This window comes from Sceloporus occidentalis, unplaced genomic scaffold, assembly GCF_023333645.1.
Source record: "Sceloporus occidentalis isolate IW3139 unplaced genomic scaffold, rSceOcc1.0.p SCAF_78, whole genome shotgun sequence".
Lineage (NCBI taxonomy): Eukaryota > Metazoa > Chordata > Lepidosauria > Squamata > Phrynosomatidae > Sceloporus > Sceloporus occidentalis.
The window spans coordinates 2,315,433-2,340,870 of NW_028317058.1; the positions used below are offsets into that span (position 1 = coordinate 2,315,433).

Here is a 25,438-nt window from a genome sequence, read left to right on the forward strand (position 1 = left end):
ATTTTTCACTAGAAGCAGTTTTTATACATCATTCCTACTACTAATGAATGCCAGGCCTTTCCAATAAATAATTATGAGAGAACAAAACGGAAAGGTTGGAGAAACATCTTTTGCGCTTCCTTAGACACCCTTTAGTGTAAAATAAAATTCACACAATTTAAACAAAAAAAGTTTATTAACAATGTAAAATGTGTAGTATATTACAATCTGAGCTAATTCCAGCATGCCTCATTCGATTTAACACTGCACTATGCCGATGTGCACAAACCATGCTTCAGATTTCTATAGTAACAAGAAAAATTATTTATTTTATCTATGGGTTTATGAGGATATACATAGGGAAATTTCAACACATACATATTATGCAAGTTTGCATGGTTGCGCATTCACACATGTACATTATATATATATTTTTTGGGGGGATATAAGACACATCTCGTTATGAAACAAGCCTTTAGAACATTTTTTTTTTTTTAAAGTAATCAGGAATTCTGCAGAAGGGGTATAATGCAACACGCAATTTTAAGGTTATTTTATGTTTATCTATATTTCAGGAAATACATATATGTATATACATATATGTATGTAATGTGCAATATATATATACACACATACACACATACGTACACACATACATATGTTAATACATACATATATATACATATCTGTTTATATACATACATGTTTATACATACATACACACATACATAAATATAGATAAATATACACGTACACATATATGCAGTTTACATTTTCAAACATCATAAAGAGATCATACCATTTGATTTAAAGGAAAATACTGCTCGTAATCAAGATTACAATATATACAATCCATAAATAAGTTAGGATCTTGGCTGAGGTCTTGGAATAATCCTGGTGCATCGTGGAAGACTAAGTATGATTGGTAGAAGAAAAAAATGATACAAAATAAAGTTCTGTTATTGGCCATCACTTATGGTTCAACATCTATACCACTTTAGATGATGATAAAGTCAGTGCTTCACTCTAACTTCTCCATACGGAGCCTTGTTACTGTGGAATTTCTCCCTTAAAGTACAATAATAGGACAAAACGCATTTTTGCATATTTTTTTTTTACCTCTGTGGATGCCATAGGTCTCATATAAGAACCTTTTGACCAAATCTCTGCTTGTTTCAAGCTTTAAGTGAGGCATTCAAATTTTCCTTAAAAACCTATTTCCAGTCCTGTTCTGGTATAGGAACAGCATTCATCTTCAACAGAGGAAGAGCAGTGATGGCATTTAGGCAACAAGGAATACATAATGAATAACCAACCTCTATGGATTATGATTCCAAAGGTCAAATTAGAATACATTTACTGAAAGAATGGCTTTTTAAATTGCATTTTTAGCTTGAGATGAGGCAACACAGTCCAAAGAATCTTCTCTTTCTTCTTCTGACAAGTGGATATGGTGTTAAATTTAAAAGGCTGCTATCATCTGGAATTGAAAAAGATAGTGATATTACATTTATAACACAAGGAGATCTCATCTGTCATGATATCTGATGCCTTCTTCTAAATGGACTCTGTATTTCAATCAATTCCAAATTCTGCTGCCAGGGGGATCATCACCCACTGCTCAACTCACTGGCTTCTTTTTACTTTAAAAATCACATTTAAAACTGTGATTTTAACATAAAACTATCAAGCCAAAAGTATGTGGAGATCCCTCCTAATTTATTGAGTTTAGGTGTTTCATCTAAACCTATTGCTAACAGGTGTAATGACACTAGCCAACTCTTGTATACCATTTACTCAGCTATACCAGACCCCACTCCATTGTTCTGCATTGTGAGCTAATCCTAAACTCTAAAGTAGGAGGATTTTGGCCCTAAAGTACTAGGTTGGATAGGAATTATGCAGAACAATGACCTATTCTGGTTATGGTACTATATACATACAGTATGTTACATCTCCATTAGACTATTTGTTTATAGAAGCAATAGACAACATACAGCTATTGATGAACTGTTACTGTTACTTATTGTACTCAACCATGAATAGTCACACCCTGGAAATTCACAGGAATGCTGGCTAGCCAGCGCACACCTCCACAATACATCTTCTCCCATGCCACATGTCCTCATATGGAACACCAGGATGTGCATGTACATGACTTACCTTGGTTTTTTAATGGCAAAGGCATGGTCTCCCTGAGTTTGCTTAAAAGGTTTTTCATTTCTTTCATGTCTCTGAAAAAAAATGAAAACGAAATTAACTCAAACACTGTCCATATCTTAAATGTCCCAAACAATGTGTTAAAACGTCCATGAACACGACATGGTTATTACATAAAATGGCACTTGCGTTCACTTTGGGTAAAATACAATGTATATGTCCTAAATGTTCTATGTGGGAAGTAAAAACATGCATAGTCCTATACCATGAATTTAAATACTTTAGAATTTAAAAGACAGGGGGAAAAATAATGTGGACATAACTGACAATAACTGTATACAAAAATATTTTGTACAAAGTACATATGACTCAGACATTCTTGCAAATACATTTACCAATTATTGCCCTTTATAATGCATACTAAATTTAATGAGTTAAACTACAACATTTCTGTGAATTCCTGCTTTAATATACTTTTTTGATCAATTTTAACTTTTGTTGGGACAGATTCATGCTAGTTTGCAGTCATTTGCATGGGCATAGGAACCCCTAAAAATCTGGGGGGGGGATCATTTTCCCCCATCAGATCCCCACATGCATGTATAGATTAACTGAATAAGACATACAAACCCTATATTTGCAGGTATATATAAATAATGTATGGAAACATGGATCAACAGAACAACACATAAACCCAGCTTTGCAGGTATAAATCAACTGGAAATCACATATAAACTCAGCATTAAAGATAGAAACCCCATAAATTACAGGCATAGATCACAGGTTGCACAACCCAAAGGCCAGCCCTGGCATCCACATTCCCTACATATAACCTGACCAGCGCTCTGATTACACAAACAAATTACAGTCCAGAGTGAGACAACTTTCCCCAAAAAGCCCAGCATGAGCCAACTTTGTCCCCAAACAGCCCAGCGTGAGCCAACTTTGTCCCCAAACAGCCCAGCTCACAAATAATTAAAGCAATTCATCCACACATGAATTCATTATTTCACTCATTCACACAATTCATCCACACGTGGATTAATTCATTCTCTTACTCATTCACACAATCCATCCACATATTAATTCATTCATTCTAACTCTTTATTTCAATATACTTAGTACCCCCTTTTGTTACTTTTATCCCCACTTCACCCCCTTCTCACACTATCTACCCCCTCCTCATACTATCTACCCCCTCCTCATACTATCTTCCCCCCTTCTCACTAGCTACCCTCTTCCTGCCCCCTTCTCACTAGCTACCCTCTTCCTACCCCTCTTCTCGCTAGCTACCCTCTCCCTACCCCCTTGTAGGTTACTTACCGTGTAGTCCTGTGGTGGGAGCGCGAGGCCTCTGTCTCGCTGCTCTGCCGCGATGCGCGTGGCTTCACTGCTGAGCGACGGCATATGACGTCAAATGCCAGCGTGAAGCGTGAAGCATCGGCACCAAGACAGACGCCTCACAATCCCACCACTGCAGTCGGGGCAGCGTTAAGGCAGGCGGCAGCTGCGGCAGGGAGCAGAGGAGACAGAAGAACGCCGAGCGGCTGCTGAAAACGACCGCTCGGCCCCCCTCTCTCTTCTTGGGGGGGGTTCCTACGGCCCTGGGGGGATTTCTTCATTAACGGTCGACCCCGCATGAGTTACTGGGGGGGATCTATCCCCCCCGTCCCCCCGGTTCCTACACCCATGGTCATTTGACAGAATGGGGGCACTAATAAGTTGAAATGCTTTCAATGGAATCTTACAAAAGCCTGCCCCTTCACTTCAAATAAAAGCCAGAAGAGGGCAGCACTGGGCTAGGATATGACATACCTAGAATTGAGTAACCAGGGTTATAGCATGGCAGTATGGCAGGGGCTGATGCGGAGCATGGGAAGAATTGTGGAGGGGGCATAGCAGGGGCTGATGGACTTAGTCTGTGTTTATCAAAATGAATGTTTAGATTTTAATCCTAAATCCATTTTATTGCTGTGTGAACATGTTTGTCTTGCTACCTTATACTTCATAATTATCCTGTTACCTACTATGTACTGCTGAAAAGGGGTAAGCATCTATAATGTTATTTATAGAGAACCTGATTTCATTGTTATATCACAAAAATGTAACATTAAATCACAAACGTAATAATAGACACTGGTACAGAAGTGTATGAGGGGCCCTGCTAGTGTAAATCTATATATTGTGCTTATGTTCTACAGGGATGTTGTGGTGTTTTATTGTTATCTATTTATTATTACACGCTTTATAACAGGTGTTACATGCCGCTTATAATGTGCCTTTATGATTTAAATATTTTGGGGCTGACACTTTTAACTGTTGGCCGGTATGTAATATAAGCATTGTGGGAACTGTCCGTCACTGGGGCCCCTGGAGAGGACTGAAAACAAGCCTGCTACCCACAGATTATGGACCCTGTCTCCCTGCCCTGGTGAGTGGGACTGTTGTCCTCGCGTGGGACTCCAACTCCCCAGTCTTCAAGTGCACCCCAGTACTGGTTAGTGGGACAGGTGCATCTTGCCAGCTCCCCTGCATCCACAACTCTAGGAGCGACGGCACTGTGCTCCCCGACAGAACTGGTTTCAGACCTGGTTGGGGTCTGGTCCCAGTTCAGTCTTCTTTTTAAGAATGACCTGTCATACAGGGCCCCCACTGTACTCATAGATGGCTCCAGCCTGGCTGTCAGACAAAGAAAGCACAGGTAGGAACTCCATTGTTTAATTGATCCCATCAATAGGATTACTGCCAGCGGAATTAAAGGTTGAGTTGTATACATGTATCTGTTTATCTATGTTAATGCAGGTCTGTGGATATATCAGGCTATGTTTTACAACAATAAAATGTTCATTCTTGCTGTACTCAATTGAAGGTAGTTGTGTGTCTACTAATTGGGTATACTTGGCAGGGTTCCAAATTGTGCATGCTGACTGGTGCTGGAAGTGATTTTGGGGACAACAGGAGGATACAAATGGGTGATCTCTGGGAGTGACTACAGCTCTCTTGGTGAATCCGTTACAGTCGTTTATGTCCTTTTTAGGATTAGCATTGACAAAAACATGGTTTATTTATTTTTTGTACTGCTTTATCTCATTTTGTTTCAATAAACCCCATTTATCTAAAGACCTGGAGTCGGCATTGTTGTCAGTTGTGATATTTTGGGTGACTTTGCCTTCTCAAACACTCCACTGCGCTGATGCTGTATGACAAAACATATAAACATACATGCACACAAGCACGCACGCACACTCTAAAACCATGCACTTACATACACACAGCCACTCTCTCTGAAGATGTATGCAGTTAACACATATCCTCCTCCCTCAGCCTCCCTCTTACATTTTTAGCTCTAATTTATGTTAGGTGAGCTACAAGTTTATTTCCACTGTTTCTTACCTACTGTAAAAAGAGGTGGTTAGGCCTCTTTACAGATTTCTGGTCAGACCTCTCCTAGAGTATGATGTACATCTCTGCAGGCTGCATTCAGCCCACCAAGAACTTGTTTGTGGTCCGCGGCAAACAACAGGATAGGCAGCAAGGGTTGGTTGGTGCAAACAAATATCATGGAGGCATGAGAATAGTCGGGTCACAACACAAGATTGTGTAATAAATCTGGCTCCTCAGTTTGTTAGTCTGACAAAATCTGGCCCTCCACGCCAACAAAGTTGGACATCTACAGACTCTACAGTTTACAGAAGTGTATAGATCCCCTGGTGTGAATATATAACGGTTAATAAAATGATACATGAAAAAATCTAAACATTATAGAAAGCTTCAATCACAAAAGAAAATAAGGGAACCATATATTGGAAGAGAATTATAGGATTTCTGGAAAGATTATATAGGCTTTGTTTCTTTAATGTCTAGTAATAAATGCTAACCGTGTTAAACGTGTGAGGCTGGATGGAAAGATGCTTTATTTAATTTTTATATAGATATGGCAACAAAATAAGAGGGGTTTTTTTTCTTAAAAAGCAAACTGTCTTATCTGTGAATGTCAAGACCTATTAGTATGGCATAGAGCTGCAAAGGGATCCATGCCATTATGTGAAATGAATGGATCGTATTGTAACTCCCATTATGACATTGCAGTAGCACAGACTTTATTGGACTCACTGAAAAAAGTTCCCATTTATGCCATCAAGTAGCAACTCTTTATGGACTCCAGAGTGATCTCATCTATCTTTTAAACTTACCAGCTGCTTTTTTGTGTTGAACCTTTATGTTATTGCATTCTTGAGTAAATACATACATAAATAAATAATTTCATAGTGAGATGCAAAGAAATACATACTTTTCTGTGTTTTCGATGTCTAAGGAAACCTGCCAGCAATGCTGTTGAATATCTACCGGAGATGATGACGTATCTTCTAATATTGGGATTTCGGAACTTTCTTCTGTTTTGTAATCTATGATTTTGGGAGCTATACAAGAATCTCTTCCTTCAAAATAAAAACAGATTCAAAGTACAGTACTCACCATTTTGTTACTAAATCAGAATGATATTTAGTATAGTTTATGCAGGACAATAACATGAAATTGCTCAGAGAATAGCCTATAGAATATATTCACTATAGATTGTGGTTTCTATAAATCAACAAAAGATAACTTGACCAAGCCCCCAGATTTTTGTCCCCTCTTCCCCTACTACATGATCTTTAGTGAATATATCTTTAAGCAATATGGACAATGGCAACTGACAAGAAAATATAAGTAATGAAAACATATTAAATATGTTAATACTAGATTTAAAGGTTCACGGTATTTGTTGATCACCTTCTTAGTCCCACTTCCATCTCATTTTCTTTGCCAGTGCATAGCATAATGGTTTTATAGAATGTATATACAGTACATTAATATTTGATATATTTTCTCTGCACATTAGGGAAATCACATTAGTAGGCATAAATGTGTGGTTGTGATGGATCAGAGGTCAAGAGCCCATTTAATTTTATTACATTTCATACATTCTCAAAAGGAGAAAAGAGGCCTGCTCTTGCGAGCTTACAATCTAGTCGGTGGCTGGGGGGGAATGAAACAGTAGGAGAGGACTCATTGGATGGGGATGAGTTGGTCGAGTCAGGATGATCTGTAGAGGTTGTTAGTGTGATGTAATGTTATGTTGATTTGTGACACTGTTAATGTTGTTAATTTCCAAACTCTAAAGTTCTACCTTAAATGCTAATATATGGTTTACCTTAAGTCCTGTTATGCAACTAGTTGAGTTGGCAGAAGAGAGAGAAAGAGAGAGCATGGAATAAAGAAGCTTCTGCCTGATCTGTCTGTCTTTATTGTACATACAACACATGGTACCAGAAGTGGGGTCTAAAGAATAATGGCAAACAGAACAAGAAACATTCCTCCCCTGGATTTAGAATCTGGAAATGTATCAGAAAACTGGGCAAAGTGGAAGGAGCTGATAGAGCTGGTTTATGCAGGCCCTGATGCAGCACAGTGGACTGATCAACAAAAGGCTGCATACTTTCTCATCAGTGTTGGCCAAACAGGCCGGGATGTATGCAGAACATGGTGTGCAAGTGGAAACATAGCTCCAGAGGACAAGAAAAAGACAGGTACTATTTGCAAAGTTTGATGAATATTGTAATCCACGAAAAAACACCACAGTGCAAAGAAAGCTATGAGAGGAACCAAGGGGGCAGTGAATCAGTTGATGAGTGGGTCACACAGTTACGATTGCTTGCAAAAGACTGTGCATTTCATGATAGCAGAGATATGATAAAAGACAGGATATTAATGGGCAGTCAGTTCAAAGAAGTGCAGGAAAAGTTACTGCAAGAGGAAGAATTAACCTTTGAAAAAACTATCAGCTATCAGAATTGCAAGAGCATATGAGATGTCAAGACTTGCAGGTACTGGGTGGTACACAACCACAAGTCAGTGCCATTGAAAAGCAATCTAGAAGTCACATAAGAGAAAAGGCTGACTGGAGAGGGAATAAAAGAGAAAACAGAGCTAGGAACACAGAAACAACCTGTGGATATTGTGGAAACACACACTACAAAGATATGTTATGCCCTGCAAGAGGCCAAATATGTAATAAATGCAGAAAAAAGGGGCACTTTGCCAAAATGTGTCATAATGGAATGAGCTATAGGAAGCCACAGACACGACCAGTATATAATATAGATGATTTGGACAACCATTCAGATGATGACACAGACAGCTCACAGATATACCTTGCATCGGTGCAGAACACACAACACTCTGCAGATGAAGCAGTGGTCACCTTACATCTAGGAGATCTCAAGTTTAAGATTGACACATGAGCTCAGGTAAATTGCGTGCCAGGGCACATATATCGCAAATTCCTCTGTAAGGAATTACAAATCGAAACGCAAAGGCTACCAAAGCTAAGAGGTTATGGAGGAGAGGTCCTGGATGTTATTGGACATTGTCATACAAAATGTGCCTATAAAGGATCTGAAACTAACTTACAGGTGTTTGTAAAAGAAACACAGGCCCCTGCTGTGCTTGGTCTGCGGACGAGCCAAGAGATTGGACTTATCAAAATTATATGATTATATTATAATGACGGTTAACAGCGGTGAAAACATACTTACAGATCACGGCATTAAACATGATTTCAGTGATGTATTCAGAGGACTCGGATGTCTTCCAGGGATATGCAAAATCCGGATAAAAGAAGGGGCACACCCTGTTATACATGCACCAAGGAAAACACCTTTAGCTCTTCAAAGCCAAGTGGAACAAGAACTCTCAAGGATGGAAAAATTAGGAGTGATCAAAAAGGTCACAGAACCTTCTGAATGGGTCAGCTCTATGGTGGTGGTGGAAAAGAAAAACACAGGAGCAATCCGAATATGCATTGACCCACGTGATTTGAACAAGGTAATAATGAGAGAACATTACAGACTACCCACTCTAGAGGACATAGCACACAAACTTGTTGGGGCATCAGTGTTCAGTGTACTAGATGCACAGTCTGGGTACTGGCAACTACGTCTAGATGAGAACAGCAGTCGCCTCACCACGTTTAACTCCCCGGTTGGACGATGGAGATTTACAAGAGTTCCTTTTGGTGTAGCATCTGCTCAAGAAATGTTCCAGAAAAAATCACACAAGCTAATTTCAGGCCTGCGGGGTGTGGAAGTCATAATTGATGATTTACTGGTCTATGGCAAAGACCGTGCGGAACATGACAAGAACCTGATTGCCTTGCTTAAGAGATGTCGTGAGAAGAATATGAAGCTCAACCCGAACAAACTGCAGATTGGTGTTGAGGAGGTAAGCTACTTTGGGCATATCATCAGTAAAGATGGTTTAAAACCTGATCCCAACAAGATACAAGCAATCATTAAAATGCAAGCACCAACTTCCAGAAAAGAGCTAGAAACAGCACTGGGCATTTTCAATTATCTGTCAAAGTTTTCGCAGGGTTTAGCCCAACAAACAGCACCTCTACAAACTCTACTGCAGAAAAATGCATGCTGGTCTTGGGATGCTAATATGCAAACAACATTTGAGAAAATAAAGGCCACTATAAGCAAACAGCGCGGACCCATCTTGAAATATTTCAAGATGACGCATCACAATTTGGGTTGGGTGCAGTATTGACACAAAGAGGTCACCCAGTGGCCTATGCCTCGAGGGCACTTACGGCAGCTCAATCCAACTATGCCCAAATTGAAAAGAAAATGCTAGCCATTGTCAACGGATGTGAAAAATGTCATCAACATATCTATGGGCGTCCAGTATTAGTGGAAACGGACCACAAGCCTTTAGAACACATAATGCTGAAACCACTAAACTTAGCCCCTCCACGCCTACAGAGAATGGTAATGAAGCTGCAACCATATGACCTTACTGTCAAATACAGACCAGGGAAAGAAATCCCAATGGCAGACACGCTATCCATGAAGCACAGGATGAACCTGATCTGGATGAACAAGTGCACACAGTCTTAGTCAATGTACCCGTCTCAGATGTCAGACTGGAAAGTATTAAAAAGGAAACGTTACTGGACAAGCAACTAGAAAAACTTTGCGGGGTCATGTGCAATGGTTGGCCAAAGAAGCGCAAAAAACTACAACCAGAATTACAGGAATTCGGGCCTGTGAGACATGAATTGTCAAATAACGAGGGCATTATCTTCATGGCTGAACGTATACTCATTCCTAAAAGTCAACGGAAACTGGTTTTGGAACAGATTCACCAAGGACACTTAGGCATGGCTCTGTGCAAACGACGAGCACGGGAATTGGTTTACTGGCCTAACATAGACTCTTACATTGAGAGGTTTGTGAAGATTTGTGATACCTGCAACAAATTTCAACGACGAAACACAAAAGAACCTCTTATTCCCGTGGAGTATCCCTTCTCGTGCTTGGCAACGACTGGCTACAGATATTTTTCATACTGAAGGGAATGACTACCTGATTATTGTTGACTATTACAGTAAATACTTCGAAATAGTACAACTGAAGGATCTGAAGTCCTCAACTATAATTTCGGCTTTCAAATCAATACTAGCCAGGCATGGTGTATGTGAAGAACTTGTCTCTGACAATGGTCCACAATTCTCCAGCGCTGAATTTCAGTCTTTTTTCCACGAATGGGGCATCAAGCACAGTCCCGTCAGTCCACATCTACCACAGGCTAACGGACTGGCTGAAAAATATGTAGGCATTGCCAAATCCATTATAAGGAAAGCACAATCGTCCCGCAGGATGTTCATTTGGGTCTTCTGAACTATCGTGCAACACCTCTGGAGGGCTTATGTTCTCCTGCACACTTACTTATAGGCAGAGCACTGAGAACCACAGTGCCCATTTCTCCAAAGAAACTTCAACCACAGAACCTTGCACACGAGCGTGTAGCTGCGCAACGAAACAAAATCATTTCCAAACAAAAGCAATATTATAACAAATCAGCCAAATCTCTGACACCACTTGCCACAGGACAAGCTGTAAGACACAGAGTCGATGGAAAAACTTGGGAACCTGCACGTATAGTACGAGTATCGGAAACCCCAAGGTCATATGTAATCGAGAATCGGCTGGATCAGGAACTCAGACGAAACAGACGTCATCTACGTCCTGACTTTTCAAGTTCTACTACATGTACTTCAAATGATGCTGCAGCTTCCAGCAGACCCGCCTTAACAGACAAGCCTGACTCGTATTCTGAGGACAACACTGAACCATATAAAACTACCGACACCCTGGGGTTAGCATGTTCTGCGGCTCCAGTTGGAGAGAATGCTCTGAACACTCCTATTGAACCAAGGGACACCTACTCTAGTGATGGTCGCAGATTGAAACCTAAAATATGGGAGGACTTTGTTACACATTAAATGCATTAAATGCGTAAATGCTTGAGAGAGAAGATATGATGAGTTGGCAGCAGAGAGAGAAACAGAGAGCATGGAATAAGGACGCTTCTGCCTGATCTGTCTGTCTTTATTGTACATACAACACAGTTAGTCATTCAGATGGCTCATTTAGGATGCTGGCAGAGAAGAAAGGTTATACGCTTCTCCAAAAAAAGTTGATTTTCAAAGAGCTTTTGAAAGTAGCGTACGAGGGAGAAAGTCTTTCCAAACGAGGAAGGGAATTTCAGAGAAGGGGTACAGCATGAGTGAAATCCCGAATGCAGGAGTAGGGAGAGGTAATGATGATGGAAGAGAGATGCATGTCATGAGAGGGATGAAGAGGGTGGTTTGGATAGAAGGGTAGAGATATAGGGGGTGGGCTCTGTAGGTTGGGGTCTTCAGTTCTAACGGTAAAATTATAAAATTGAGGACCCAATGTCCTCATCTTATACATGATTGTGGGGTGCAGCATATTAAACTATTGTATAGTCTGAGGAAGTCATATGCTGTTTGAAGACTACAGACAGTTCTATGTGAACCACATCAAGATGGCTTGTATAGAAAAGCCATGTTTTATGGTAGTATTTCCAAATTAAGACAGCACATAGTATAAAAATAATAGTGTATTGCAATAAAGTTTATAATACGTGTTTTTAAATAATAACTAGGTCACACTGGCCTTGTTTTAAGCGCCGTGAGCCTATATTAACCCCTTAATGACAAAGCCTGTACATGTACGGGCTCAAAATGCATTGATTTCAATGGGTTTAGAGACCGCCCATTGTCCTTAAGGGGTTAATGTTGCGGTATTACCCTGTGATAATATCGCAGCTGAAAGTTGTGGTGTGAGAGGTGGTGTGTGATTGACAAAGTGGGGTGTGATGGAGTATGATTTAGTGTAAGTGTGTATATTAATATGAATGTTACTAGGGGGACAAAGGGCCAGGGGCCACTTAACTGTACCTGCCCCCCAGGCAGGGCCGTCCCAAGACATAATGCTGCCTGGGGCGAAGTTTAAAATGACGCCCCCCCCCCCGCCGACGCCAGGGGTCATTATCTACCCTTTCTCTCCCTCCCTCCCTATTATCTACCCTATCCCCCCCTTTGTACTTACCTTTCAGCAGTCCTGCGGCGAGTCTCCCTGCTCTGCCATGGTGCACGCTGCTTTACTGCTGAGTGCCGGAAATTACGTCACCGGCACCGGCACCGAGACCCAGCTAGAGGGCTCGCAGAGGAGAGAGAGGGGCGCCGAGCAGGTAAGTGAAAACCACTCGGTGCCCCTCTCTCTCCTCCGCTTAAAAATTAAAAAAAAAGGCGCTTGGGGAGGCAAAGTGCCGCCTCTTCAAAAGTGCCGCCTGGGGCAATTGCCCCACTCTGCTCCATTGTAGGGCCGGCCCTGCCCCCAGGCCAGAAGGTACCAGCCTCTCCTACCAAAGGGCAGCTCCAGCAGGAATGGCTGAAATATTTTCAGGATATAATGAAGCATGTTATTTTGTGCTGTGCAATGTTAATTGGTTGATCACTGAATTTGATATGTTAAAACTATACCTTGATTAGAGCACTTGTGAACTAAAAATAAAGTTCCTACCCTACCTGGAGTTAAACATAAAACAAATTTGTAAAAGCATGTTTTAATTAAAATTCATATACACAGTGATATGCAAAATCACAAAATCATATATATATATATAAAAAATAATCAGTCCATAAAATGTGCAAACAGTGAGTTGCCAAGTAATTTTAAAAACGTTGTAAATTTGACGCGTTTTGTCTAACAAGTCTTCCTCAGAGGTTTCACATAAAATTATCAAAAAAAAACCCTGTTATGTGGGATATACAATAACCCTCAAAAGACCAAGTGATACATCGGTATGTCACAAACATAAACAATGGTGCAGAGTGGTCACTTGTGGGTATAATCACAGTTTTCAGCTAATCTGCTGTAGACCGAGAAGGATATGTTTAGCGTTCTTTGTGTAAAGGCAAATCACGGAATGGATTTATCGCACATTCACGTGAGCTGAGTATAAAAAAATCTGGCTGGCGAAGGCTTATACTGAATTTCTTATTCTAACATACAACACAGTCCATTTTTCTTGTATGTAACATACCTTTCCGCTGATGCTGAAGTGATCCTAAAAGACACATGGATTTCAGCATTTCTGTTGTATACATTTCTAGGCAGCACTGCAACTGGATGTAAAGCCGGCATATTTCAGGATGGATTTCTCCATCTTCAGCCCTATAATAAATAAAAAAAAACAAAGTGCATGAGACAAGAATGGATATATTCTTCAACCATAAAGTATATATGTGTGAGGGTGGAAATGAGGCTACAATGTCATTTTATAACCCATTTTTCCAAAACCTTCTGCTTGGGAACTTCTAAATGATGGTGCACCTGGGGCCTCCCCACTGCATATGGGAGCCTGGATTGGGTAGAACCCACACTTCAGGAGATAGGGTTAGCTGTTGGTTGGTGGGAACAGTGGAAGCATGTGGGCAAAGGTTGGAGTACAACATCCCCAACAAGATCAAAGAAATCCACTACGGAATGTTTGTACAAGAATGCCCTTACAAGTTAAAAGCAATATGTGCTCAGCTCTGTCATTTAGAGATGGAAGCCAGTGTAGCATTGCTGTTTTTGCATTTTTTTCCCATTTTCTGTGTTAATTAAAAGTAACAGAAATCATCTGACCTGTGACTCTTAGTAGAAACAAAATCTATATATACGTGGTCAAGCCACTCTTTCAATGTACATATAATGCATGGTTAAAATAATGGCTCTCTGCTTATCATCTGATCTTTAAAACCTACTTATCAATAGAGTGACCACAGCGCCATTTTGTTTTGAGACAAATATATTTCACACGTTAATGAGCACCACTTGTAGTGCTATCCTCATGTATGTAGAATGTAAAACTGGGCAACTGATTCTCATATATGAGATTTTATATCACATATACTGTACATGTGCCCACGGACAAAGACATGATCAGTCTATCATTTTAATGGTAGGTTTACTTGAACAGTGAGAGACAGAATAACAACAAAAAAATCCAGAATAACACATTTTAAATAAGTTATACATTGATTTGCATTTTACTCAATGAAATAAGTATTTGACCCCTTTGCAAAATATGACTTAGTACTTGGTGGCAAAACCCTTGTTGACAATGACAGAGATCAGACGTTTCTTGTACTTGGCCACCAGGTTTGCACACATCTCAGGAGGGATTTTGTCCCACTCCTCTTTGCAGATCCTCTCCAAGCCATTAAGGTTTCGTGGCTGACATTTGACAACTCAAACCTTCAGCTCCCTCCACAGATTTTCTATGGGGTTAAGGTCTGGAGACAGCATTTCTCCTCCTCCAAACACGGCGAGTTGAGGTGATGCCAAACATCTGAATGATTCAGAGGAGAACTGGGTGAAAGTGTTCAGATGTTCATTGGCAAACTTCAGACGGGCTGTACATGTGCTTTCTTCAGCAGGGGGACCTTGCGTGTGCTGCAGGATTTCAGACCTTCACAGCGTAGTGTGTTACCAATTGTTTTCTTGGTGACTGTGGTCCCAGCTGCCTTGAGATCATTGACGAGATCATTGACAAGATCCTCCCGTGTAGTTCTGGGCTGATTCCTTACCATTCTCATCATTGAAACTCCACGAGGTGAGATCTTGCATGGAGCCCCAGACAGAGGGAGATTGACAGTTATTTTATGTTTCTTCCATTTGTAAATAATCGCACCAACTGCTGTCACCTTCTCACCAAGCTGCTTGGCGATGGTATTGTAGCCCATTCCAGCCTTGTGTAGGTCTACAATCTTGTCCCTGACATCCTTGGACAGCTCTTTGGTCTTGGCCATGGTGAAGAGTTTGTTATCTGATTGATTGCTTCTGTGGACAGGTGTCTTTTACACAGGTAACAAGCTGAGAGTAGGAGCACTCCCTTTAAGAGAGTGCTCCTAATCTCAGCTTGCTACCTGTATAAAAGACACCTGGGAGCCAGACATCTTGCTGATTGATAGCGGGATCAAATACTTATTTTACTGATTAAAATGCAAATCAATTTATAACTTATTTGAAATGCGTATATTCTTAATATATTTTTTTGTTGTTATTCTGTCTCTCCCTGTTCAAATAAACCTAATATAAAAATTATAGACTGATCTTTGTCAGTGGGCAAACGTACAAAATCAGCAGGGGATCAAGAATTGTTTTCCTTCACTGTATATATATTGAACACTTCTTTTTAAAAATATCTGTTTTAACTAATTAAAAATAAAAAAAACAATTAAATCACTTACAAATTACAAAATAGCACGCTCATTTTATTACCACAATATTTCGTAAATAATCTGTACCTGGAAAAAAATGTAAGCTTTTCATGGCACTGCTGAAAATACACATTAGAATACGTAACAAAGTATCACCGTCCTCAAACATGGAAAATAACTTTAACCACTAGATGGCAATCTTAGATTAACAGTAGTGCAACAACACACTCCTTCAACAGTGTGCCAGTGAATATCCACAAGGACAGTAATTAGCCATATGATATTTTTATTGTCATTGTAGCTGTTGATATCAAAAAGCTTCCATACTCTAACTGCCAGTCCATAACATTACATAGAAAAAATGTATCTAGTAAACATATTTTTTAAATACTTTCTTAAACATTTAACATAAAAAGAAACAAGCATACAGAAAATTATATGAGGAATATATAACATCATACTAAACTGATTTTGTGACATTACAGAAGCTTGCATTCTAAAATTCAAACCCCTTGTTTTCACCTGGTATGCTTATCTCATTGCATCAGATCCACCCCTAAATCCCTCATCTCCTGCTATAACCCTTTGTTTTAATCTGGTATGTCTCTATCCTGCTGATTTTAAAGGGTGCCTATTGTCTATCTTAACAATTGCTATTGTTAAAACAAGGTGTGAAACATCTGCATCCGATATGGAATCATCTTATCTGACCATTTGTGAGGTAGTCCTATAAATTCATCACTTGGAAACAAGCTTGGGTTATAAATGTAGCTGCAGCGGCCTCATCCCAAGTGGACATTTTATAAGTGGACAGATAAGAGTTACACTGGAGGGAAAGTGGAGGGAAACTGCACGGAACTTCAACACCACCATACTAATCAAGCCATCTGAACGACCAACAACCTCTCGAGATCATCCGGACCCTATCCTCATCCAAGCAGTCCTACTGTTTCAATTCCCCCTCAACCACCAGCTAGATTGTAAACTCGTAAGAGCAGGGCCCTCTTCTCCTTTTGTACCAGTTTGTAATTGGTGTGATTTTATTCCTCTGCTTGTAACAGCGCTATGTAATCTGTTGGCACTATATCAATAAATGTAATATAATGTAAATAGGAAGAGAAGCCTATTGTCTGGTATTTAAGCAAATGAGCTTCATGAGGGTCAGAGAATGTGTAAACATGCCACTTCATTTTTTGCAAACATTGAGCTCAATTCAAGTCTTAGAAAATACACAGTATGAACGTACCAATTAGATGCCCTAGACTAAAAGCAAACAAATGATTGTCCTTAGCCAAATGCACCTAACAAGTAAGCGACCATACACAGGTGTACCTAGAGTATTTTGCAGCCAGGGCAGATCCTGCAGGAATATTTTACAAATTTGTAAACTGGAAAAAACTAAAAAAAATAAATTAACTTATAAATAAATTAAATACGTTTAAATAAGTAACATTTACTGAACAGATATGGTGCAGCATAACCCCCATCTCTATATACTAAGTGAAATAGCCCCTGAAACAGCCTGCCTGTGCCACTTCTAACCCTGAAACAGCACGCCTGTGCCTCCTCTGCCCCTGAAACTGCCTGCGCTACTTCTGCCCCTGAAACAGCCTGCCTGTGCCACCTCTGTCCTTTATCAGGCTGCCTGTCCCATTTCTGTCCCCAAACACTCACACATTCCCTCATCCATTCACTCTCCCGCACCTCCTTACCTCACCTGCAGATTTCACTGATCTGAGTCAGGCCCAGCAGCACTGGGGCCACGCAGATGTCTGGCCTGAAGACCCTCTAACGTGTGCCTGCAGCTAACCCTTGTGGTGCCATCACACTATGTGAGGAAACTGCGTGGAAAAAGAGTTTCCTGGCAGAGTGTGTGAGTTCCACAGCGGTAAGCCGATGGTGACACCCGGGCAGGGCCGGACGAAGACTTAACCCCGCCTGGGGCGAAGTTTAAAATGCCGCCCCCCGCCGACGCCGGGGGGGCGGCATTATCTACCCCCCCCCGGTACTTACCCTTAAACAGTCCTGCGGCGAGTCTCCCTGTGATGCCACGGTGCCGGCTTGTAATGCTGAGCGCCGGAAATTTACGTCACTTCCGGCGCTCTGCATTACAAGCCGGCACCGAGACCGAACAGGGAAACTCGCCGCAGAGGAGAGAGAGAGAGGGGCGCCGAGCGGGTAAGCGAAAACCACTCGGTGCCCCTCTCTCTCTCCTCCGCTTCAAAAAAAACAAAAAAAAACCGCTTGGGGCGGCAAAGTGCCGCCCCTTCTGAAGTGCCGCCTGGGGCAATTGCCCCAGTCGGCTCCATGGTAGGGCCGGCCCTGCACCCGGGGCATACCGGACCCTTCCCCTTAGGTACACTACTGTGACCATATCACGTAATCACACCACAATAGGCCTCATGAGATCGGATAAACCACAAATTGGATCAAAGTAAAAATACAAAACAAAGATGGAACGTGCCATTGCCACAAGAAATGTTTATTACAGCCAATCGTGGGATGGGAAACTTGCAACAACCAATATAAACAATATAGACAATGGACTGTAGATGGCCATTTGTTGAGCTATAGCACAGGACTAAGGAGCAGACAGAGAGGGTTGACACTAGGGGTATTTCACAGAGGTTATAGATGGAAAGTGTTGCACAGCAAATTACACATAATATACCATATTACAAACACTGCATTCATAAATGTTAACACCACATTTTGCTTTTAACATATTACATTTTAAAATGTGATTTGAACAGTGTGATTGATCAGTTGCCCTCCATTAAGCCCTGGAGTGGTTCAAACTGTTGCTGAGCCAATCAGGAGTGGGCTGGTGATGATCAGATTACTCTTGACCAATAAGAGTGATCTCATCACAGCCACTGGGTGACTCCTCCTCTCCCATCAGTGACAGGTCTCAGAAAGAGGGTCTTTCATTAAATTAAAAATACATTTTGTTTTATTATTTTTAAAATATAATTAAAATGTATCCACTAACAGAACTCTCACACTACAGCTTACTAACCACTAGATATAATCACAAACATGCAGTGTATGCAAGAAAAAAGGGAAAAAAGAGGGACTTCAGAATGCATGCTGCAAATGTGAAAAGGTAAAAAAAACCTTCTAAATCATACATTCCTGATAGATTTCTGAACCTAGAAAGGTAAGTAGGGTGTCTCTGTGACCTTCAGGCAATATGCGTTGAGGGAATACATTTGGTAGTTTATGGTGGTTTTTTTGTTGTTTAGGGATAGTTTCCACCCCAAAATCAGGAGGCTTACATTCCTGGTTCAACTGTAAAAAAAGTTGAAACCACCTTGCACTCTCGTGATTTGGGGTTTCTTGTGACTTCGCTGACACACCATACATATGTGTTATCTATATGCTCAAGAGAAGAGGGAAATTATTTTTTGTGTTTCCTTTTTTCCCCCAGCTAGCCTAGCATGAAGCATTCATTCCACAATGTGCCTGACGTGAAAATGTAGAGAAGCCCCCAAAATGATATGGTCCTGTTAGAATTGCATTTGTAATGGGCAATTAGGGCGTCTTTAAAATCCTGAAGTAACCGGGTTATTTTGGATTTTAGGAGTGGCTTTACCTCCAAAATCACGAGGTGCACTTTCCTGGTTAAACTGTAAAAGAAGCTGAAACCATGTTGCACACACACATGAAAAAATAAAGAAAAAAGTACATTTGTGCTTTCAGTGAACCACCTAGAAAAATAAATAAAATCCTTCAATGGTTTGTTTTTAGAGAATATATAGTTTGTGGGTTTTATTTTGATGTTTAGTTATCTCCTCAAAGTCAATAGGTGAGGATTTATGATTCACCAGCTTGAAATCCCCTTATGCACTCACAATGTGGAAGTCCCTTATGGCCGTGTAATGCTGACATACCACACATATGTGCTCAAGATACATGGGGGATTAACTTTTAGTGTTATTTTCCTGCTTCCAAGACACTTTGGACATTGCTATGCTTCCAACTTTGTGGGAACAGTTTGGGGAAAACCCTTTTCTATTCCAGGGTGACTGTGCCCCAGTGCACAAAGCAAGGTTCGTATAGACATGGTTTGTATCTCTCACAATTGTCTCTAAATACTTCAACAGAACTGGTCATCATTTTCGTAGTTTACATGCTTGATAAAAAGACCCATTGAAATTAGTTTGTTAACTCATATGAGCTGTTAAAATAAAAGTAGCACAGCATTTAAAATATCCCATATCATCTCTGTTTGTTAATAAGTTGAAACTTTTTTCATAAAAATGTTTCCATAAAGCACAATTCTAAATAAACGCTGCCATCTCAGTTATGGGCAGTCAGCAATATTATTTTCCATTTTCTATGCAGTTTTGCATAAATCTCAATGTTTTATTGTTAACTGGGGACTTAAAGTAGTCTCATGAGTCATAATAAAGAATATTTTTTCATTGAAAAGAGATCAAAGGAATGATGAATATTCCCATGCTCATTAAGTTACACATTAGAAAGAAGTAATAATAAAGTAGAAAAATAAAGATGAAAGTATTACAGCTGAACTATATCTGCCGTACCTGTAGGCAATATTATGATTGCTGGGAAATAAATCAAACTATTTAGGTAAGCTTGTATATGAGCAAGCATTTGTAGGTCACATAACATCCTTGGTGGAGGTTTTGATACATGTTACTGAACAATGATTGTCTCAGTAGCTAACAAAGTGAAAACTGGCATCGAAATGTGTATAGAAGAATGTACCAATGATGGTCATTCTGGATATTCCAGTGCTTTGTACATAAAATAGTTGCCATGAGAAAATAATAGATTCCAGTTTATATAGATGGAAGCATTCTTGGAGTTCCACACTTTTACATCTACCTGTTTATAGTAGAGTTTGTTTTTTTTTGCATGGATTTTTTAGTTACTTTAGGGAAAAAACAAAAACATTACTTGAAGACAGTGGGCATGCCACATAGGAGTATTGGCATTCATATGGGCACTGGAAGAATCAAAAACAAGGTTGTTCCATTTATAGAAGCTGGATAGCCAAGAGTGATCAAGTGTGGTCAAGAAGTTAGTTGGAAAGAACAGGGTGTTGGGAAAGCTAAATCCTTTCCACCTAGCATTAAGAAACTGCCACTAGAGACCTGCCAAAGAGTGCTATATCCAGATCCAGCAGGTATGAACATTACAAAGCCTGACCGTATAATTTGAGTACATTCTCACACACGGGTTCTTCAGTGGATGAGCCATTCTAAAAAGGGTGTCTTATGTAAAATGACTACTAAATATAGTGAGTTAATGAACACAGTCAATGTGTTAATGAAAGTTCTCAGAAATGCCATTCTGCTTAATTGTGAAACTAAGTATAAATAGTGTTTTCACACATTTGACTGACATCTTCAGAAACAGTGCTATTAACATCACTTTTGCATTTGCATTCTCTATACATAGAGTGGACCTGTCATCAAAAAACCTTACGCTTTCCCAGATCCTACGTTATATAGGTCAGTATATTTAATAAACCCATGTAATGATGTTTTAGGTTAAAATAAGCAATAGACATGTGGATATACCACGGGACGTGTCATTTTAACTTTCCAAGTTAAATACCCTGGTTTTGCTATGTCTTATCAATGATAACCTCCATTAAGCTTCTCCTGCAGGAAAGGATGAGGTGGCCCTGGATATTGCACACTACTTAAATCAATTAGTGGTGTTTAGGATTCTTAAACATAATGCAAGGCAATCTCAGCCCTTCTTCCAGGAGAAGCTCACTGGGATTTGCCCTTGATGATGTATAATATCTGCGAGTTGACATATTGACTCCTGTAGACTGCCTCTTAAATCAACAGACCCCAAAGCAGGGGAGGGCTGGCAGCCTAAGGCCTGGGGGGCAAGTCTAGTCAAGTGGCCCGTTGCACCAGCGAATCAGCACACGATCCATGCCCATCTTTTCCTGATTTTCTAACGCATATTGATGTAATGTGATGGGACTGGGAGTAAAAAAAAATATGTTAAATACATTAAAAAACAGCTAATCTTTGTAACAAAATAAAATTTAAATATGGAGAAATTGGACCCTAGGCATTTCCTTGGGCCCCTGCCTGTAATCATCCCCAGAGTCCCTTTGTCCCTCATTCACTAAGCCACACCTCTGTTTTACTTACTCCCTGTAGTTCAGGTATAGATCAAATAAACAACACATGTTAACAGCACGTGCATGTATAGATCAACTGAATAAGAAATACAAACCCTGTATTTGCAGGTATACATAAATAATGTGTGGAAACATAGCATATTAGATACAGATCAACAGAATAAACACACAAACCCAGCTTTGCAGGTACAGATCATCTGGAAATCACATAACAACTAAGCATTAAAGGTATAGATAAAACCCCCTAAATTACAGGCATAGATCACAGGATGCACACCCCCAAAGCCAGCCCTGGTGTCCACACTGCCCACATAGAACCCGACCAGCACCAAGATAACATTAACAAATTACAGTCCAGAGTGAGCCAACTTTGTCCCCAAACAGCCCAGCGTGAGCCAATTTTGTCCCCAAACAGCCCGCCCTGACACCAGTACAAGCTCTGCCACACCGACACCCAAACAGAAACGCCAGGACAGGCTCTGCCACACAGATACCAGGAAAGGCTCTGCCACACTGACACCCAAACACACACACCAGGACAGGCTCTGCCACACCGACACCCAAACACACACACCAGGACAGGCTCTGCCACACCGACACCCAAACACACACACCAGGACAGGCCCTGCCACACAGACAGCCAAACACACACCAGAACAGGCCCTGCCACACAGACAGCCAAACACACAGACACCAGGACAGGCTCTGCCACATCAACACCCAAACACACACCAGGACAGGCTCTGCCACACCGACACCCAAACACACATGCACACACACCAGGACAGGCTCTGCCACACAGACAGCCAAACACACAGACACCAGGACAGGCTCTGCCACACCGATATCCAAACACACACACACAAAACAGGACAGGCTCTGCCACACCTACACTCAAACACATACCAGGACAGGCTCTGCGACACTGACACCCACATCCAAAATGCTTTCCACAATGGTTTGCTGTTTGTTTGTTTTTCCCCCTTGTGTATTGATGCCCCAGCCAGCCCCCCCTTTGGTTTTAATGTATTTCCCCCCACAGCCTTGTGTATTGCCCCATGTGGTTTGTGCCCCCAGCCAGCCCCCTTTGTACATTATGCCCCAACACCCTTGTCTATTGATTTATTTGATGTCCCCAGCCAGCCCCCCCCTTTGCATTGTTAATGTCCCATGTATATTGAACCCAGCCACCCACCCCCCACCTTTGTGTATTGATTTATATGGTGCCCCAACCACCTTGTTGTGTACTTATACCCCCTAGCCACCCCCATTTTGCATTTAATTGTTGTCCCAATGCAGCCCCCACCTTTGAATATGGCTCCCCTCCCACCTATTACCCCAACTATTTTTTTTTATTTTTTTAATACTTACCTTTTTGCTGCCATCCTTCACTGCTGCTGTCCTCCAACGTCCTCTTCTAGCTGTCACGAGGAACTGTCCCGTGTGACTCCGCCTCCTTGAGTGGCCCACCACATTGATTGATGTGACGTGCCACTCACGGGGGTGGAGTCACATGCTTTAAGAGTCACAGCCACATTGGCTGCAATGGCATCTCCGTGTGCCGGCCACTTCTGCCGGCCCACCACGGATGCTGCGGGCATTAAAGACGGCCCTGGCGTGGCCGAATCGGCCACTTAAATGGGCGGCCGTGCAATTGCCCCCCGGCCCAGCCCGCCCCTGCCCCAAAGAGATAATGCCTATATATGCACTCTCAGATAATGCAGCCACTTAAGAGACAAGCCACACATACATAGAGAGACATTCCCCAAATAAATATATAGTACCATAGTAATTTAACTTAAAAAAGGCACTAATCCATCAAGTCCATCATCTTGCTATATATCCAGACGAATGCAAACACCAACCATCCCCCTACACACACACACATTTAAAAGATTTCTAATTGTGCCTCAAAAAGGGGAAAAATTCCTTCTTGACTCCAAAATGGCAATCTTATTTCATACTGGATCAGTGCTATAAGCTATAACTAACTCTGTCCTTATAACCAATTATAATGGCAATTATACTTATATAAGACATGTATACCCTATTGCAAACCTTTGTATCATCTGAAAAAAAACATCTCTTACCATTGAGACTTTTTGCTAATAAAAAAATTAAAAAGTAAAAGTCCCGATATAGATCCCTGAGGTACCACAATCGTAACAAGATCTTCTTCAGAATATACACAATTAACTACAACCTTCCGTCTCCCATTGCCTTGTCCGATCAACTATTTTAACATCCAAACCCAAACAATGCAGTTTATCTCATCAGTCTTCAATGAGGGACGGTGTCAAGTGCCTTACTGATTCCAGACAGGCAATATCTACTGCCCCTCCCTGGGCTATTATTTTAGCTTCATAGAAATCAATTAAATTAGTTTGATGGGATCTGCCTACAGTTAACCTATGCCGTTTCTGATCTTGCAACCCATTTACATCCAGACATTTTTAGAATATTTTCCTTGAGCTTGGTTCCCATTAATTTCTCAACTACTGCATTTAGCTGGGGGTGGAGAGAGGAGCCAATACATATGGGGGTTCTGCAGGAGGAAAATAGACCACACAACGTTCATATGCATCAACTTAAATATGATGGCTGGAGTGCCCCTTTAATGTACTGCACGTCATCTTCCAAGTGTCAACGGGAATGTCCTTTGGGTAACTAAAGTAGAGATCTCTGAGGTCTCAAACACTTATATGACTCTACATTGTTCTCCCAAATGAAATGTATTGTCTATAACTATAGGCTCCATCTTCTCCTGGACCAATACAGAAATATAATTTCCTTTTCCAGCATTAGACTGCATAGTAAGTGGGCATGTGTAAGGATGTCACCGTATAGTGATAGAAAAAAACTTGTGTCTATACATTGTTTGCAAACTGACATCACAACGTAAGGATAAATGGTATATCCTTTATAAACACCTGAGTATTTTTTATGACAGGTGCACATTAAGTGTCAGTATTTACTCTTTTGCGCTAAACATAAAAATGTATTGTAGCAGAAACTGGAATATACTGCACAGTGAAAGAAAAGAAAAACAAAACTGAATAGCATAAAGAAAACAGATTTGCCGAGGGAATAGAGAACAGACTACATCCAAGCTGCTCGCAACTCTTAGCTGTAATATTATCTTTGACTTTGGGGAAGCAAAATGCAATTTGAAAGGATTCACATGTCAAGCTTGAAAGCATAGAGGCTTTTAAGAGAAATGCAATCCCACAGTACTTAGATGTTCCTAAGCAAATAACTGTGATATTATATATCAGGAAAATAAACATTACTTTATGCATACAGCTGAGCCAACGTGTCCATGGCTGAATTGCAGTAATTTTATATGAACTGCAAGTGACACCGCTATATTCACAATAGGCTGTATTAATTAAAGAGACACTACCAAAATATTTTTTATATTTTTATTATAATCAGACCTGAAATAGGTCTGACTATGAGACGACTAGGATCCAGATCCCCCGCAGCTGCAGGGGACCTGGATCCTCCTGCCCCCGCCCACCCCACTTACCGGTGCATCT

The 25,438-nt window shown here is 40.8% G+C and overlaps 1 protein-coding gene across 3 annotated transcripts in view; it reads right to left on the reverse strand.

Moving 5' to 3' along the window:
• Positions 1-1,367: 1,367 nt before the first annotated feature.
• LOC149285516 (regulator of G protein signaling 7-binding protein-like) overlaps positions 1,368-25,438 on the reverse strand; it is a 49,228-nt gene continuing 25,157 nt past the window's right edge. The window contains exons 3-6 of one of the 3 annotated variants that reach the window (XM_089495302.1): positions 13,600-13,730; positions 6,431-6,578; positions 2,143-2,213; positions 1,368-1,459 (exon numbers count right to left, since the gene is read on the reverse strand). In XM_089495302.1, the coding sequence (XP_089351428.1) occupies positions 1,368-1,459; positions 2,143-2,213; positions 6,431-6,578; positions 13,600-13,730 (442 nt within the window). Of the gene's footprint in view, positions 1,460-2,138; positions 2,214-6,430; positions 6,579-13,595; positions 13,731-25,438 lie in introns of those variants that run through there. The other 2 variants (XM_089495301.1, XM_089495303.1) reach the window with 2 other exon arrangements.